The 17,963-nt window shown below is 49.0% G+C and overlaps 1 protein-coding gene across 3 annotated transcripts in view; it reads right to left on the minus strand.

Moving 5' to 3' along the window:
* Positions 1 to 17,963, minus strand: part of WASF2 (WASP family member 2) — a 31,741-nt gene that overhangs the window by 7,362 nt on the left and 6,416 nt on the right. Inside the window, exons 1-6 of one of the 3 annotated variants that reach the window (XM_064398181.1) lie at positions 8,266 to 8,290; positions 7,731 to 7,884; positions 3,719 to 3,853; positions 3,077 to 3,230; positions 1,871 to 1,988; positions 997 to 1,127 (exon numbers count right to left, since the gene is read on the minus strand). In XM_064398181.1, coding sequence (XP_064254251.1) covers positions 997 to 1,127; positions 1,871 to 1,988; positions 3,077 to 3,230; positions 3,719 to 3,853; positions 7,731 to 7,860 — 668 coding nt within the window. In that variant the 5' untranslated portion in view covers positions 7,861 to 7,884; positions 8,266 to 8,290. Of the gene's footprint in view, positions 1 to 996; positions 1,128 to 1,870; positions 1,989 to 3,076; positions 3,231 to 3,718; positions 3,854 to 7,730; positions 7,885 to 8,265; positions 8,291 to 17,963 lie in introns of those variants that run through there. The other 2 variants (XM_064398180.1, XM_064398182.1) reach the window with 2 other exon arrangements.

The following is a 17,963-nucleotide window of genomic DNA, read 5'->3' on the forward strand; positions in this document are numbered from 1 at the left end:
CTGCTGCACACCAGAACAGCAGGGGTATATATTTTAATAAACAAGCAAACACCTGAAAAAATGCATTTCTCTTTAACACCTGATTTTGTAAAAGCACTTTAGAGTGTTTTTACCAACTTGTACTTAAAGAACTTTCAGTTACACTGATATCATCAGTGGTAAAAACAGGAGATACTCAAAGTTGCCAAAAAGTAAGCTTGAGAATAGGATATCAAAATGGCAACTGCAATGCCATTAAAACAAGTATTCGAAGCTGGAATAGTACTGAAAAGAGACTCTCATGCTTTCAGCAGACTCATTTCACTGTGGGGAGGGGGAACCACCCTATTTTTGGGGGCTCTGGACCCCAAGTGAATCCAAATGCAAGAACACTCACATGAGAAAAGAGAGGAGCAAGAAAATGGTGCTGTTGTGCTGCTCGATTCCCCTGCTAGAAACCAAACCTGTTCTCTTATTAAACTAAAAGCAAGTTTTATTTTTAGCTGGAGAGTGTGATTTAAAGAGAGATTTTTTTCTTATATGAAAGGAAGCTGCAAGGAAGAGGAGCATTGTGGGGAATTCGGTCTGCTTCCAGCCTTGCTGGTGTCAAAAGTTAAATGAATTCCCAAGCCAGAAGTGCTAAAGAGAGATCTGTAGCTCGAAATACTTGGATGGGGACAGCCCCCGCTTCAACTTTAGGGTGTGAAGAGCCATTTGTGAAATGTAACAAAGCCATCACACAATGGCACCGAGCTGCCACCCTCGGCTGGGTGTGAGGGAAGGGCATCGCCGTGGGGCAGAGCCAAAGCTCCCAACACCCTGTGCCCACAGGCAGTGAGAGCAGCCAGAGCCACTCCTGCCACCTTGTTCCAGCTCCCTGATTTATTTGGCAAATTTTAAATCAGCAGGCGGATTTACTTGGGAGAATGTGATTAGTGGCAGTATCGATCCGTGGATCCAGGGGAGCTGCAGTGCAGGGTGAACTGCATCCCAATCACCCAGCCCAGAGCTGCTTACCCAGCAGGGCCCTGCTTGTCCTTTGACTCGACAAATTCTTGTCCCATTTTCAGCTTCTCCCACTCCTCTTTCCGGGTTTTGATTTTCCGTGGATTCACATTTCCTCGGTTCGGATTCTCCTTTTTCTCTTTCTAAGAGAGGAGGAATCAAACACAAGCTTTATTTTACTTTAAATTCACTGGGAATAGAGAGGGACAGGACAGACCTGGAGCAGTCACAACAAGACACATTCTCAAAGAGGATTTTTAGTTTACTTTCCTGATTGCTGCACTCTCCAAAGATCTTCCATAAAAAAAAGCTGGAGCACAGACAACATAAAAATGCCAGACAACATCAGGTTGCCCAGAGCAGCCCAGACACGATGCCATCATCACCCCCTGGCACAAGCAGCTTGAGGGCAGAGTAAAAGCTCAGTTTCCCAAATCAATTTAGGTTTTGGCCTCTGTGTCGAGACACCCAAATTTCACCTTCACCCCCATGGTGTTCAGGGTTCTGGGGTGCAATATGGACACTTGCCCACAGAGAACTGGGGCTCACTCAGAATTCTAACACACCCTACATCTCTCCTTTTTATTTTTCATTGAAGAATCACAATCTGTTTTCATGCTTAATACTCCAGTTGCTTAAAAGCTAAATAAATCTCTTATGCTATAATATAATTTAACATTAAGGCCCAAAGACAGTGGCATTTGGAAAAACCAATTAGAGGTATCTTTGTTCTCTTTTTTTAATTAACAAGGATGTGGGTAAACCAGATAAAACTTCACTGAATTGATCCCATAGGAGTCCAAAAGTGCAAGCCTGAGTTTTGGATAGTAAATTTGGAGTCCAAAATCTATTAACACCTCCCACTTCCTACTCCTCCCTTCCTCACCCTATGTTTCCGCTTTTCCTTCATGATATCCTTGGTGTCCTGAAGCATCTTCTCCTTCCAAAGGTCGAAGAAGTATGAAGGATCTGTGTAGAATTTAAGTGCCTCTTTGCCATCATCCCTGCAACAGGGGGAGGAGAGAAACACACAGGCAAGGATCAGGTCACACATTTCTTGGAAGGAAACACAAGGCACTATCTCAGATGGCAGCTTAGAAGTGCAGTGAGATGGTCACAAGTGCTGTTCTTGCCTCTGCCCCCCATTTCAGAACAGGAAGAGCCCCCATGTCAGTCACCCCAGCTCTCCCACATCCCACTCCTCCTGCCCTCACACAAACCCTGCATTACGCAGCACCTGAAGAGCTCCACTGCTCTGAACAACCACCAGGAGAGCAGCAGGTCTCTCACTTCAACTCCCTTTTGTTTGTGCAGTATTTTGGTGTGGGAAAACCTCCTCCTCCAGCTCAGGAACCCTAAATCAGACCAGCAGCGTCCTTGAAGCTCCTGATGAGCGCACACAGACTCCCTCTCCTCCCACTTTGCAGTGCAGCCGCGTCTGGCAGGAGACAGCTGCCTCCAGCTATCTGTAATTACTTTTTACCTGCTCAGAAGATATTTATGGATGTGGGATAAGTCTCTGGATTCTGACCCCCTTTACTTCTACTACCCACAAGATGGAATCAGAGTGGGACTGCTCAGAACTGGTTGCACAGCCAGTGTAGGTCCCACCAGACCAGTGCAGGTCCCAGCAGATGTCTCAGACCAGGCAGAGGAGGCCACAGGAAGCATCACCAGCAGCCTGCTGCACCCACCTGGGTGAGAGCCACCTCCAGGTGAATGCTCTGCACCTCACACTGCAGCTCTTTGGAAAGGAGCCATTGGGCTACGGAGGAGCACGAGAAAAATGCCCCATCTGCAGCACACCCAGCATGGTTCTGCAGAGCCAGCCACGCCTGGCCCCAAGGCACTCACAAAAGTGGCAGCAGGAAACCAAAGAGATCATTTTCTAGCTACGTTCATTTGTATGACCTCAAAAGCAATGTTTCACATAATCCAAAGGACAGAGATTTCCTGGTGGATTTGTTTCGCAGCTCCATTTCCCAGTGGAAACAGCTACTTCAGTCCAGCACAGCAGAGGGAAGGACCTCCCCAGCAGGCTGGGAGGAAGAGGCTCTTCTCTGCAAGGGAACAAGGAGTATTGCAGTCCTACCTGTAAGGTGAGAGGATGTTGAGAGGTGGAGGGGTATTGCAGGTCCTGTAGGTTTCGAGGACAGGCACAGGGAGAGAATCTCTGTCAAAGAGCTTCTGGTCCTGAGTTGTGGAGCTTTTGAAGGCCTTCCTGGTGTTAATGCCTTGCAAGGAGACTGTAAGGAAGAGGAGAGAACAAGTGAAGAACAGCTTGACCCAGGCCAATGACCCTGAAGCCCAAGCAGTGAACATCTGATTTCAGTTGGAGTTCTTGGCATGCTTTGCAGTTCTTAAGGTCAGGTTCCTTTTCCCACAGATCCCTTGGGAAACCCATCAAATCTCCAGCGTGCTGCCAAGACCTGCTGCTCCATCAACACAGCTCTCCCGAGTGGCCCATGGGCTTTGGAACCCCTGTGACCAAGCTGAAGCAGCTCATCCACTGCCACCCAACTGCTGGAGAGCAAGTTCCCACGTGGAGAGTGACAGAAGAGCAAAGCCAAAACAGCTGTCCAAGTGCTCCACTGGGAGGCAGGGAAACGGTCCCTCAGCTCAGGGAACACATTCCAACACCCATGGCAGTGTCATGCTGGTTTACTGTGCTGAACCAACCACGCTGACCCAAGGAGAACCTTCACCATGCTCAGCCTGTGCTCCACTCCATTACCTTCCTCCTCTTTGGGATCCAGCTGAGTGACTTTGACTTGCAAGCGGTCAACTCTCTCGACGAGAATGCTCACCCGAGAGGCAAAGGTGTTGGCTTGAGTAAACAGCTCTCCAAATATGTCTTCTGCAGATTTACCTGCAATATTAAAGTGTCCACATTACCCTTATGAACCACATCAGACCATACGCAGTCTCCCAGCTTGTTTTCATGAAGAAAGAAAGAAAAAAGAAAGAAAGAAAGAAAGAAAGAAAGAAAGAAAGAAAGAAAGAAAGAAAGAAAGAAAGAAAGAAAGAAAGAAAGAAAGAAAGAAAGAACCACTCTTTTTTTCAAGTTTTCAGGGTTGAATTTAACATCCAGGAAGAAAGTGCTTTGTTCCACCAAAACCTGACATTTCCAAGGGATCTTCAAGCAATAAGGAAACAATTGAGACACGCTTTAAAGTCTATTAGAGTAACAAACTAAAGAGGGCTGACAACACTACACTGGTCTGAATGTGGATGCATCTGAAGGTCCTTTAAGATTCTTTGTTGTTCTGTTTATTAGACAAGGAAATACAGTTAGATTTTCATTGCTCTGGAGAATCTCAAAGGCTCCCAGTCTTCAGCAGACCTGCCTCCAGGGGAGCTGGCACACATTTACAAGCTCAAAGTACTCTGGAAGCAAAGAGCAGACCCAGTCCTGGATCCTGAAGCTGGAGCTGAAACCACAGCTGACAGCACTGACCCTGCTGTTCCTTCAGGTGGCACTGTCTGAAAAACGGATGCATTCACACTGATTCTAAATCAAAACCAAAGGGGAACTTCTCAGTCAGGGACGTTCTCTCTGGAACAGCCTGGACTACCCAGTGGGCTGCTGTGACAAGCACCATCCGTGGTTTGGGCCATGAGAGTGCCTGGGGCTCAGCTCAGGAGCTGCAGCACTTTCAGGAGTAACTAGAACATGGCCCCGTCCTCAGGAGTTAAAAACCCACAGTGCAACAAGAGATGGCCACAGGTAGACAGAGGTGGGAGACCTGGAAGAAAGCCAAGAGCTTCCACTGAGTCCTGTGTTTGTTCTGCTCCCGGGCACAGCCCAAGACAGGGAGCCTCCACCAGGAGGGCAGAGCAGACTTGGCACCGACCGCAGACATGGGCCGTGGTGTTCCCACTGATGGGAAACATTTCCAGCCACGGCTGCTGACTACAAGGCTGCTCCCAATAAGCAGTCTGGTTTTGAAGTGCATCGTCATATGGTCAACAGTTTGTTCTGGAATCTGTTACTCCTAAAGATCCTCTCCGACACTCAGGAAAGAAAAACCAGTTGGAAGTCTAATTTCGACAGCAATTTTGGAAAACATGGTTGTCTACAGAGTCAGAGAGACAAAGCACCCTTGCACAAGGCAAGGCGAGGGCATCCCCCAAAGCCCAGCTGCACAAACACTCCCAGCTATCTAAGCTGACATATCAACTCCTTGTTCAAGCTCCCAGGAGATCTCCTTACACTGCCAAGCACGGGGAACAAGCCAGGTTAAAATTCAACCTTCTCCACCCCTTTTGGTGGCAATGCCAGGTCCAAGTGTTTGTAGAAAGCAAATGCTGAAGGTTAACTTCAACTGACCTCTTCCTTCCACTCCTAGACAATGCAGACTCCACATATGCTCAATTAACAAACCCTAACTCAGGAGAAGGATTTTATGTTTGGAGATTTAAGGGCCAGGTAGCTCTCATTGTAGCCATGTTTGATGAAGCAATCTCCATTTTCAACACCAGACAGACCAGCTCTCCTATTTGACCCAAAGAGAGTAAAAATTTATCTGTGGGAAAATGTGAAAACTTCCAGCAGCAGCTCAAAAAAAGAAAAGTTGCAATTTCGTTTCTACTTTCACAAGAAGTGAAATGAAATGAAATGAAATGAAAAACATCTCTGAATTTCACAAGGAACTGCAACAAGCAGTAGGGGAAAATTAAGTCATTGGTTTGCAAAGTACATTTAAAGTATAAAATAATATATAACAGCATTTTCTATACTGGTTTTGACCCTGAAGAGAGAAGAGATGGTCGGTGTTCACTTGCCTGTGTAAGTGCACCTGGAGTTATCACCCAGCATCTCACACGTCACCTGAGCTTCACAAACACTTTTGAATGGGGTGAGACAGAGATTAATTTTTTAGTTTAGTTACTTTGACTGCAAAAGTGCAGCTTACAATCAGAATTATCTTTGTCATGCACTGGCAGGAAGACAGACGGCATGATTTAATAGGTCCTTCCATCTTTAGCTTGTGGATTCTGTAAAATCACACAAAACCGCGCAGCCGACTTATACAAAGTGCTCCCAGCTGCGATAGTAACGAAGGGTAAACTCACTGGAATATGAAAGTTTGACAAGATTTATGTTTGCATCTTTGTAAAGAGACTGTGGTGCACCAGGCATGGCTGATTATTCACTTGACAGGGCTGTCACAGCCTACTGAACCTGCTCTACATTCCTGAAATAGCCAAGGTACAAGGAGAGGGAGAATTTGATTTTTGGAGAGAGGAAAGGGCAGGGGGCAGGAGTTTGGTCATTTGGGTGCAAGCGCAGTCTGAACATTGCTTTATTTAAAATACTGCTGACCCTGGGGAAGTGGATGGTGCTCAGCATTTCCCTCCCACCTGCCCTGCTCTGCTCTCACACCAAGTGTCAGCAGGAGGCACCTCTCCTCAGTTCCCCCCAGGTACCTGTGACTGGTCCAGCAGCTCACACCTTCTCCCTGCATCCCCACATCCCAGCTCCCTTCCCAAAGGAGAAACCAGGCTGTGATTTGGCTCCCAGTGCCTCAGAAGCAGAGCAGCTTTGAATATCTGAGCAAAGAAGGTCCGAACCTGTGGGATCTGGCCAGGGCTGTCACACAAACCCACAGCGTGTCTCTGAACAGGGATGAGCCTTCCCTGCAGCTGGGCTTTGCACAGCTTTACTGCCTCCTTCCTCACCATTTCACATGCACGAGATGGATTTCACTCACACTCCACAACCATCTTGGCTACCAGACCTAACAAATGAACAACGAGGGCCAGTTGAACACGAGCAGAGCCTGCTCTTGCCTGTGCAGTGACATTTCTCCAACCCAACAGAATGTGACACCGACTGGCAGCAAACACGGGCCCAGATTTCAGTGACAGCCATGGTTTGCACTGCTGGAAAGAGGCTGCACCCAAACTTTGCCTGCCACATGGCGGAAGACAAGGGCTTGCTTTGCAGAGCAAGCAGAAGGGCTTGCAAACACCCCAGAGAAGCTAAACAATAGATTAATTTGATTATCAAAGTCTCGCTTCAAGGACAAAGGTGGTTAATCAGAACCCAGAGCATTTCAACGGAGTATGGAGTCATCCCGGAGAGACCACAATTAACTCTTCGTTTCTCCTGCAGCATGTAGGCCTGTGTTTTCCCTCCAGCTTCTCCAAGGCTCCGGGTCAGCCCACTGGAGAGCTGAGGCAGGCATTGCTCCAGCTCATGCTGCCATTTGAGTGAGCAGCCCCACACCACCGATGCTCGGGAGGCACCACTGGGCTCAGACAGGTCTTTGGGTCTCACAGCGCAACAAACAGCAGCAAGGGCAAACTGGAGCTTCTGCGTGGGGGCTTTAATTATCTTTCATTAAAAATAAGGCTACTGACATGGTGTAGATCCAACAGAGTCAAGCTCCATTTAGTAGCGCATGCAATTACAGGCACGTTCTCTGACACAAGATCCTGCCTGCTCCGAGAGCCTCCCATTTTACAAGCCTGAGTTGTGCTCCATCCTTCCATCTGCAGTTTCACTGCAGCCTCTCACATGCACACACACATACACACACCCCCCTCCCCATTTTCTCTTCGATAGGAAGGCAGTGGGACCAGGGATATGAAATTAGCATCAGATTTCTTTAGGAAAACATTTTAGCATTACCCAGGGAAGGCAGATGGGGGAGAAATAGGAACACGAGAGTAGAAAGGGAGCTAAATAAAGAGCAGTAGCGACTCCTGAGGGCACCGCGCAGGCTCGCCATGGTACTCACTCAGGCTGCCCAGCTGTCGAATGACATTTGCCAGGGTGATGTTGGTCACGCATTCCAGCTCGCTCGGAACGCTAGGCAACGTCTGACGGCACAGGTGCCTTGGCTCAATGTTCCTCGTTACTAACGGCATGGTGGACCTGCTTCAGGCACTGTTCTGAAAGATGAAAAACAACCCAAAAAAGAAACAGGAAAGGATTACTCAACCGCAAATTCCAGGCACACCAGAGCCATGGTGTTCGTTTTTCCTGCTCTCAAACGGCTTCACTTATAAGCCTTCTTCCCCCCGCTCCCCACCCTGAGAAACTGGTTCATCAGAAATAAAGATCCTCCTGTTCTCTGACTTGCAGTGGCAGCGCAGCCCCACCAGCCCAGGTACAGAGGCAGAGATGGGAACTCCACACCTCTGCCCACACTGCCAGTGCTGCTGCAGGCGTTGCTCCCCTCCTGCCCAGAGCCCGGACAGGGCTCCTGCCTCCTGCGCTCCCACAGCGCCTGGCACGACTCTGACCAGCTCCTCCTCAGAAACACTCCCAACCTGCAATCAATAGTTGCTTAAACCGTGGAGATGAAGACAGGAGATGTTATTACACAAAAAAAGAAAGAACAAAACAGGCTTCTCCCAGCACGCCAAAGCACACGTGGTGCCTCCCTCCTGGAGCAGCACACGGGGCTCTCCTGGAACAACAGGAAGCGCTTGCAGCTGACCAGGAAACTTTCTGGTGACTGTTCCTTATCCTGCAGGCTGCACCCCTCTTCCCTTGGGAAATCCCCCGGGGATGAGGTTTACACTGGACCATTGTTTTTGTGCTAGAGCAGTTTAAGGTTGAGGGAGCTCTGCTCAGGATGCAGGACTGGAGTTTGCTCAGAGGCAAGTCAGGATTGATTGGACAACAGGCAGGACAAACTTCCAGTTCTTTAAAAAACTAATAAAATAAAAAACCTGGAGAAAACCTAAGTGTCTGGAAGTTATGCTTTGGACACTTTTATGTGCAGGTCAGTGTCCTGAACTAACAAAAATCTCCTTTGCTAACAGGCCCAACGCTTAAGCATCAAACAGCTCCGTCCCAGATCGTCCAGCTCCAGGAGGGAGAAGGAAACCTGTGTGACCAGCTCACACATCATACATGCCTGAAATCTTTAGGACTAAGTGAAAGCAAATACATCCCAAGTTCTTGATTAATTTAGAAGGGGAAAGAATCACTTTTCTAGGTCAGCTGAGGAACAACCCAAGAGAAGCAGGCAGCTCCCATGTGATAGGCATGCGGATCTGCTCGGGCTGGGTGTAAAAATAAAACAGGAAGCGAACAGCTTGGGGAACATGGCTTCCTGTCACCACCAGCAAAAACCCAAGAACCATAAAAAATCAGCTGTTTGCTCTTGACTTTGAGCCACCCTTTGATAGTCTCTGTGGCAGCTGGCAGCTTATCTTTGAGGTCCAGGAGTCCTTCCTGGATGCTTTTCTATCAGGGTGTTAAGAGGAAGAAGTGGGCATTATCCCTCCTAATTACCTCAGAAGCCAGATTTTGAATTGCTAAATTTGACCCATTAAGGCAGAGGAGTTCAAGAGCCGCAGCACCGGGCGCTGGGATGTCTCCCAGACAAGCAGATGTAGGTTGCTACCATTTTGCAACGCCTCTACACGAGGGATTTCACAGCATCTCAGAACGCCAGGATGGTTTGGGTTGGAAGGGACCTTAAAGCTCATCCTGTTCCAACCTCCTGCCACGAGACCAGGCTGCACAGAAAGGATCCCCAAAACCAAACGCCTTATGGAGCAGGGGAGCCAGATCTGCATCCAAATAAATAAAAGCAAGACCCTCTGAGGACTGAGTCTGTCTTGTTTTCCCCCGTGTCCACTGCAGCCATCAGTAATTGCTGGGATATTTAAAGAACAGGGTGAACTAAGGAAGGGCTCTGACCTTCCCTTCCCAACACCCCGTGTTTTATCGATTCCAGCCCAAGCCCTACAATCTTTTGTCAGCTTTAGTGCTTCATGCCAGACAAACTTTCCCAGCTCCCCCCAGACTGCAGTCTGCACCAACAAGCAGCTCTCATAAACAAGGCAGCATTTGCAGGCTGCCTGCATCCAGCTTCTCCCCTGTGCTTCCCCAGGGCTTGGCCAGGGAGCACACACGGTGGGATCTGCAGAGCTGGACTGGACAGCCTGGCTGGAAACCTTCCAAGGTGGAGGACAGACAGAAGGAAAACAGCAACAGGAAAAATAAGCCTGGAAGTGGGGGATGAGATGTGAGCATTCTGTATAAAAGGAGATAAAAAAAACCCCCAAGATGATGGGTAGCATGGTTGGATAAATGCAGGTAACACTGATCTCTGCAAAGATGGGGAAAACAGGGCAGAAAATGGCAGCAGTGCCTCAAATACCAACAAAAAAAGGCTCTGAATACACTGCCTGTATACAGACACCCCAAAAGTGCTTGCCTTCAAAGCATGTTTTGAAAGTAAAAGCAAGGAGTAGTGGTGAGAACAGCTTTTCTTAAAAGAAAAACTAAGGTAGAGCTCACGTACAGCACAAATTTGCACTGGCAAGACAGCAGAGATAAAGGCTAAGGAAAAGGCTCCCTTTATAGCCCAGCTGATCCTGCCAGCCACCCCCTCCCTCCCAGCCACACTCCACTGCAGGAGTTTTGCCCTCATGACCACAGCAGCACTTCCCAGGGCCATGGGGACAGCTCTGCTGCCCCTAAGCCCAGCCAGGATCCAGCAAACGAAGGGATTAAATTAACCCTGGGGAGCATCGGAGATGATCAAGGCAGGAAGGGCAGGACGGGCTGTGGACAACCCAGCAGCTTTTGGATAAGAGGCATTTTAAAGCAAAAATCCCTCTCTTCTGAGCAGAAGGATGAGGAGCTTCAAGATTTCACGAAGGAAATCTGGGACCTGCAAAAAGAGTGGGTGCTGTCCCTACATGAAGACTGTAAGACCCTGCTTTTTCCTGGAGTGTTTGGAGGGGAGGGATAGAGATAACAGCTAATGGCTCCTGTAAAACCTTCATGCCTCATGAGTAGGTGGGACAAAGATTAATAGTGTGGACTGGAAAACAAGTGGTGTATTTCAGAAGCAGGAGTCAGGCAGGGCAGAAAACCAGGTGTGGAGAAGGGGCAAGGTCTGAGGGCAAAGGGGGAAGAGGAAGCAGAACATGGAGGCAGCACAAGGCAAGAGCTGGGGGCAGGGAGGAGACACAGCAAATAAAAGAAGGGACAGAGCTAAAAAAGCTTTCTGGGAGGCTGATGCTTTATTCTTTAAGAGAGTCATTAAGGAGGCGACTGACAGCGCAGTGCCAAGCACGGGCCATCCAGAGCTGCTTCACTTTCCGTGCTCAGGGCATGACAGCACAGCAGAATTCCACCCTGCCTGGCCAGCCTGGTCATCAAGCATTAGTCACTGTCACACAATGGCCACAGACCATATATTATAACTAAATCCTACCATTCAGATGCAACTTAAATAAATTGCAAGGCCAAAAATCCTTATCTTTGGGGCAAAGATAAGCGTTTCTATTTGTTTATGAATGCTGGAGATTAGATTTCTTTTGGGAGTGCAGAGTTTTGGGGTGCAGACACCGTTTTTAAAGAAGCTGCAAGAATGACATGGGCACAGAGGAGCTGCCCTGATCCCAGTGTAACAGGAGAGGAGATCAAGTATGTCAGAAGTAAAAGGAAACTGCCTCTAGAAACAGAAAACTCTGCAACAGATTTCTAATGAATATGGAAAACAAAGAAAGGCATCAAATTGAAACACAGTGAGAGGAAAGAAGTTCAGTGATCTCTGCTGGCTGGAAGAGCCCTAAGGAAAATCCACAAACCCTGCTGCATCAATCCATGTTCAGAAGACTCGTTCTCCCAACCACTGTGCTTCACACCTTCTTAAACAAGGAAACAAAAGATTTTCCTCTCCCACTTGAACCAGACCCTTCCTACCTGCTCCCAAGCACTTCCTCTGAAGCCTCCAAGTCATGACTTGAATCACAGAAGGCTCCAGGAGCCTTGATGATGTTGTGAGGGCAGTGACTAAAAGCCAAACCATCTGCAAGGCCCAGCTTTGCCCCGCAGCTCCTTTCCCTTGCTGCCCCACCTACAGCCGGGCATTGCCAGGATGCCTCATAATTTCCCTCTCCCAAAATGCTTACACAGGCTCAGCCGAGCCCTGACCTGCTCCAGCCCAGAAAAACGTTTGCTGAGCACAAAAAAGCCCTGGAAGCTGAATCCACTGCTCCTACATTCCTACTGATCTTCCAGCCCCAACTGGCACCTTGCTTCCAGGATTCACCAGGTTTTTGCTCCCCATCATCCTTCCCAACAACTCCTGTCCTCTCTCACTGCACACATTGTAGTCTGGGATGCCTCATGCTTTTCCAAGAGAGCAGGATCCATGAGTAGAGCTGATCTGACGCCCTGCTCCTGCCACAATAAGCTCTCACCTTGAACGTCCTGCTCACCAGCTTTTAAGAGGATTCTGACTTTGGCAATTAGTTCTGTAAATACTCTTGGGCACTGGGGAACAAGCGTGGCCCAACACAGGCTGGAAAAGGGGAAAAATGTATGACTTGCAATTCTTGCCTTTCAGAATCCAGCACTTTAAGCAAAGCCCAGGTAAATCCAAGATAAGCGTGCTGCTCCAAGATTTCTTATCAGCAAGCCATCGACCGCTCTCCCCATGAGCTCTCTGCAGCAGATCACTCAGGAATCCCAGTTCTGGATTAGAATCAAGTACAATTGGTTTGCTTCAAACAAGAACTGCCAGTCCATAAACCCCTCGCACAAAGCTGTATCTTATTGACTATTTTTAATAAATAGGGCTGGCACAGTAAAATTGAACAATTGCTAGGAACAATAAAGGAGACAGACTTTGATTACAACTATTGAGAAGCAATACAGGGATGTTTTAGCATTGAGTATTTGCTTTCCAAGGCGAGCTCTGTCAACTGAAAACAGCAACTCAGAGCAAACACTCCTTAAAAAGTGGTTTGGAGCAGAGCAGAAAACAGCAGTGCACAGCAAGAGAGGAACCAGCCCTGGTTTTTGGGGGTTTTTGTAGAGCAGGCAGATAGCACAGTCACTGTGGTGGTGCAGAGGAGAAGGCAGGCAGGACTCCAAGGCGAGCCCTGCGGATGCAATGCACACAAAGAGCTGTAAATAACAGGTGAGGTGGAGGGAGAGATCTGGCAAGGTTCTCCTCACTGGTATCTCACCAGTTAGCATAGCGTTACTGGGAGTCACCTGGGTAATTCCCCGCTCAATGTGACACACAACCTCTTAGATCAGGGACCATCTGCAAATAAATCTGGACCCCAGCAGTGAGATCATCTGTCATAGTGTCTGGTGTAGCACAAAGCACCTAAGGAGGGCAGAGCGCTTTTTTTGGGAAAGGGAAGGGAATTTAGGCTTCATTTCCAAGTACGTCAGGGTGACCAACCACCCTGCCCTCGGCAGGGCTTACAAAATCCTCTGCCTGGACACAAACAGGCAGCACAGTCAAGGAGACCAAGCCTTCAGCTAAGCTTTGGAGAGCTGCCTCTAGGAGTGCCCATCGGGGGACTGGGCACACCAGCAGGTCTGGGAATGAGGGGGAAAGGAGATAATCAGATCTGAAATTCCCATCAGTATGAAATAAGACTTAACTCAGTAGCTTGCCAACGCAGACCGACTGTTCTTTCTAATGTCTGTGACAACTCTGCTTCAAATTTCAAGCTTCTCTCAGCAGTAACTACTCCCCCATGTAGCTGTAATGGCCAGAAAGAGACTGGCTTTTATGTAACCCCAAAAGACTTGCAGAAAGGGAAGCAGCAGCCACACACACACACACAGGGAGAACTGAGGGGAAAAAAAAAATCAGCAGAAGGCTCTGCTGAGTGCTCAGGGCTATATCCAAGCTCACAATGCAGCCACAGAAAAGTGGGATGCGGCAATCAGAAATGCTCCAGTTCCACGCTCCGAGAGAGACCCAGCAGTCAGTGCTGCATCCGAGCAATAGGGAGCGAAATTATAGAGCAAACTGCCATGTGATGCCACAAACTACTCCATCCCGCCAGCTGTAACAAGTATTCATTCCCAAAAATGCATCACAGGCTCATCTGTCATTACCAGCCCAGCCTGCCAGCAGCTGAGCAGGAGTCAGCAGTGAAGGGCAGCTGCAGGGCTGCTTCCTTTCACAGTGGTCTATTCTCCCAAAAAACCGCGGGGGAGATGGATGGGTAAAACCCCCGGGGCACAGAGGAAAACATTGCCCACCATCTCTCAGCAGCCGGTGGGATGGGAAGCACACGCTGTGTTCTCACCCACCATCACACAAAAGCTCTGCTGAAGCAGGATCTACAGAAAATCCAGGACCTTTGGGAGAACACACTGAGCTGATCACAAAAATCCACATGGCCAGCCCTCTGTGTGCTAATAACGCACTTCAATCGCCGGGTGGAGAACTCTGCAGGCCCGGCCTGCTGGTGTTATGAAAGAGGATGTTTGGGCAATAATGTGGGGCAAGAGCAGCACTGCCCTTTCCACGGCCACGTTCCCACAGCGGGAGCGCCAGCCCCGATCCCGCAGCACAACCAGGACTGTTCAGCGTGCAGCCCTCGACACAACCAACACCCAGCCCGCTCCAATCCCTGAGTAAAAATAAACCTTTTTTTCCCTCCCCTGCCTTTCCCCCCCCTCCAGTCTGCTGGCTCTGAAAAATGCAAAAGAGGCTCAGAAAGCCATTTTCTGCGGGTTTTTTTGTCTGGCTCATGCATTATCATCATCATTTACTGCCCTCAAGGGGATTGCACAGGTGTGACTGAAAATTTGGCTCTTCCTTTTAAACTTTTTGTTATCAGCTTTGCTGAAGATGATCTTGCTGGAATAAATACCAGGCTGCTCTCCTGGAGAGGGACTCGCTCAGAGCTGTTGTCAGAAATCTGTCTGGGGGTGGAAGGATGGGGGTGTCACTAATGGGGAACATACAGATCCTCCTGGCTTCTGCTGGAGTGCTAATGGAGCCAGCAGCTTGACCTAGACTTTTATTTTTTTTAATTCCTAAGAAACAAACCATTGCACTAATTAATGTTTCCATTCATTTAGTTGAAAAACAAGTTAAACAAAGAGGGTCACCTGGTGTTCCTATCAATACCTGACTAGGATACAGGCAGAACAAATGCATTTAAATAAAACTCTAGAAGAGACGTGACAAGAGAAAGGCAGTTTAGCTCAATTAAAGAGAGCTGTCACAGGGATTTGATTCTCAGAATATAGAACTATTGATTAAACAGGAATTAAAGCTCCAGAACAGAAAGGTTTCAAGGTCTTTGCTGTGAGAGTATACATCAGGAGAGAGAGGCAGGACTCCTTCAGTGCCACAAGAGCTCTGGCTTTGTTGCTTCCTAGGAAACAGGAGCAGCAAAGGGAGCAGAATGCTCTCTACTAAACCTGTGAATAATTTGGGCAAGGATACAAGGTCAGTGACAACACAGAGCAGCATCACGAGTGTCAATCAACAGGTAGCTTTGGTGTACTTGGGTATTGAGAGCACACAATAGGCTCTAAAACATTTCAGGAGCACGTAGGGAGAGGCCTGGGCAGGTTTCAGTCCTAGAATCCCACAATCCTAGAATGGTATGGGGTGGAAAGGGCCTTAAAGCTCATCTTGTTCTATGCCCTGCCATGGGCAGGGGCACCTTCCACTGTCCCAGGCTGCTCCCAGCCCTGTGCAGCCTGGCCTTGGGCACTGCCAGGGATCCAGGGGCAGCCACAGCTGCTCTGGCACCCTGTGCCAGGGCCTGCCCACCCTCACATGGAAGGATTCCTTCCCAATTTCCCAGCTAACCCTGCCCTCTGGCAGTGGGAAGCCATTGCCCCTTGCCCAGTGTCCCCCTCCAGCTCTCCTGGAGCCCCTTCAGGCACTGGAATGGGCTGTAAGATCTCCCTGGGGCCTCTCCAGGCTGGACATTCCCAGCTGTCCCAGCCTGTCCCAGAGCAGAGGGGCTCCAGGCCTCAGAGCATCTCTGGACTCGCTCCAAGGGGTCCACGTCCTTCCTGTGCTGAGCACCCCAGAGCTGAGGCAGCGCTGGAGGTCACCAGGGTGCAAGAGAGGGGCACAATTTCCCAAGCCTCACAGTCAGCAACAGTGCTGCGTTCACTTCAAAGGGTCTTGACTAGAGGAGACAGCATGCAGGCGGGAAGGCAAGCAGTGCCCCTGCCCAGAGCTGCCCGGGGAGGTCCAGCAGGAGCCCCTGGCTGGGGGCTGCCTGCGCTGCCAGAGCGGCAGGGCTGCTGCCTCCCTGCCTGCTGCATCCCGGCCTGACCCGCGCTAATGAGCACAGCTCTCTGCTCCTCAGCCTCCCCAGGCACAGGAAAGGATTGTGGCTGCTTGTGGCTGCCGTGCTGACAAAGCCCAGCTCACAATACAGCAGCATTCTCATTCCTGGGCAGCGCTCGCTAATTAATATGGAAAGAGAGGGTGTGCTTTTTTCCCCCTAAATGACTTATTCGTTAAGTTCGAGCATATTTTAACCTTCCTTTTCAGCAGATAAACTCTGTCTCATTTGCAGCTAAGCTCAGCCTTCCCTTCTTTGCCACACACTAAACTATTTTGATTAATGAAAGAGTAGGAACAAACCAGTTCCAAGTGTTTTCTATAGAGCTCAACTGCTCTTTCAGTTTCAACTCACGCCTAGATAATTATATCACAGCTCTGAGTGCCCCCACCCTTCTGCTGCACTTGGGGAATACTGGAAAGATAAGTCTTTTCTTAATTATTAAATGTAAATAGCTCATTAAATATAATCCAATTACTTTAATTGTAAGAAAAAGGAAGTAATTACAATATGTACATGTATTCTTGCCTGAACAGTTTTAATATCTTAAATGAATCTTTGCAGCACTAATATTTTAAGTCAACCTTTGACATGAGTGGAGAGAAAAAAAAAAGGACACTGACTCCCTGATATTTTCCAGAAGTGTTGTCCCAAATCTGTTGGGATTTTGGTCACAAAAAACCAAGAGAACAGCCTTGAGCATCTAAGTCAAAATGTTTTATAAACAGCATCTTAATAAAGTCAAAATAATACACAGGCTTTCCATTGTGGAGGGAAAAAAATAAATATATAAACAGGATGCCACATGAAGAGCCTGAATATGCTCTTGGGATCTCAGAGCCCAGCAAGATGGGCACTGCTGTGAATCCAGGAGAACCGGCAGGGTCCCACCACAGCAGCACCAAAAGCCATCATGGATCTGGGATTTTCCAGGCAGTTTCTCCCCACACCTATGGTCTGTCCTGCTCAAGGCTGGGGGAGAAGGGGCCTGCTCCACATCTGGGATTACCCTGCTCTTCCACGGCAGTGTCCAGCGAGGTGATCCCGCAGAAATGCTGAAAAATGCTGAAATCGCGTTTGTGTGTGCACAAGCCATCTGTGCACGGCACAGGCACGGCCCAGGATCCCAGGCTGCCATTTGGGATTTGCAGGCAGAGCTGCAGGAAGCTGCGAGGAGCAGTCCTCTGGTTTTGCTCAACAGCATGACAATCCCTGGACTCACTTTCTCCATCCCTGCAGCCAGCGGGACCGAACAACCTTCCAGCAGACTCCAGCAAGGCCCCACTGTTTCGATCAGCCCCCCTGGTCTGACAGAGAGGGGTCAGGTTTCAGCTTGGCTGTGGTGACAGATGCCTGTGAAATCTCCTTGGGACAGGCAGAAAAATATTCAGTTTAAACTGTAGTTGTTTCCATTTTTCATGTTCTGAGCCCAGCAGTGATCTCACCTTACGTAATCTGCAGTGCAAGCTCTGGGCTCTGGACCATCCAAACCTATTCTAGGGTGTTTGAAACCATAAAATCCCAAAATTTGGCTTGGAAAGGGTCTTAAAGCTCATCTCGTTCCACCCTCTGCCAGGGGCAGGGACACCTTCCACTAAACCAGGCTGCTCCAAGCCCCGTCCAGCCCAGCACTTTCACAGATGGGGGCTGCTCTGGGCAGCCTGTGCCACAGCATCACCACCTCACAGGGAAGGATTTCTTCCCAAAATCTAACCTAAACCTGCTCTTTCAGCTTGAAGCCATTCCCCCTTGCACCACTCTCCTGGCCCTTGTCCCCAGTCCCTCTCCAGCTCTCCTGGAGCCCCTTTAGGCACTGGAAGGGGCTCTAAGGTCCCCCTAGGAGCCTTCTCCAGGTGAGCACCCCCAGCTCCCCAGAGCATCTCCATGGCCTCCTCTGGACTCTCTCTGGCAGCTCCACATCCTTC

Source organism: Passer domesticus, chromosome 24 (genome assembly GCF_036417665.1).
Source record: "Passer domesticus isolate bPasDom1 chromosome 24, bPasDom1.hap1, whole genome shotgun sequence".
Taxonomy (NCBI): Eukaryota; Metazoa; Chordata; class Aves; order Passeriformes; family Passeridae; genus Passer; species Passer domesticus.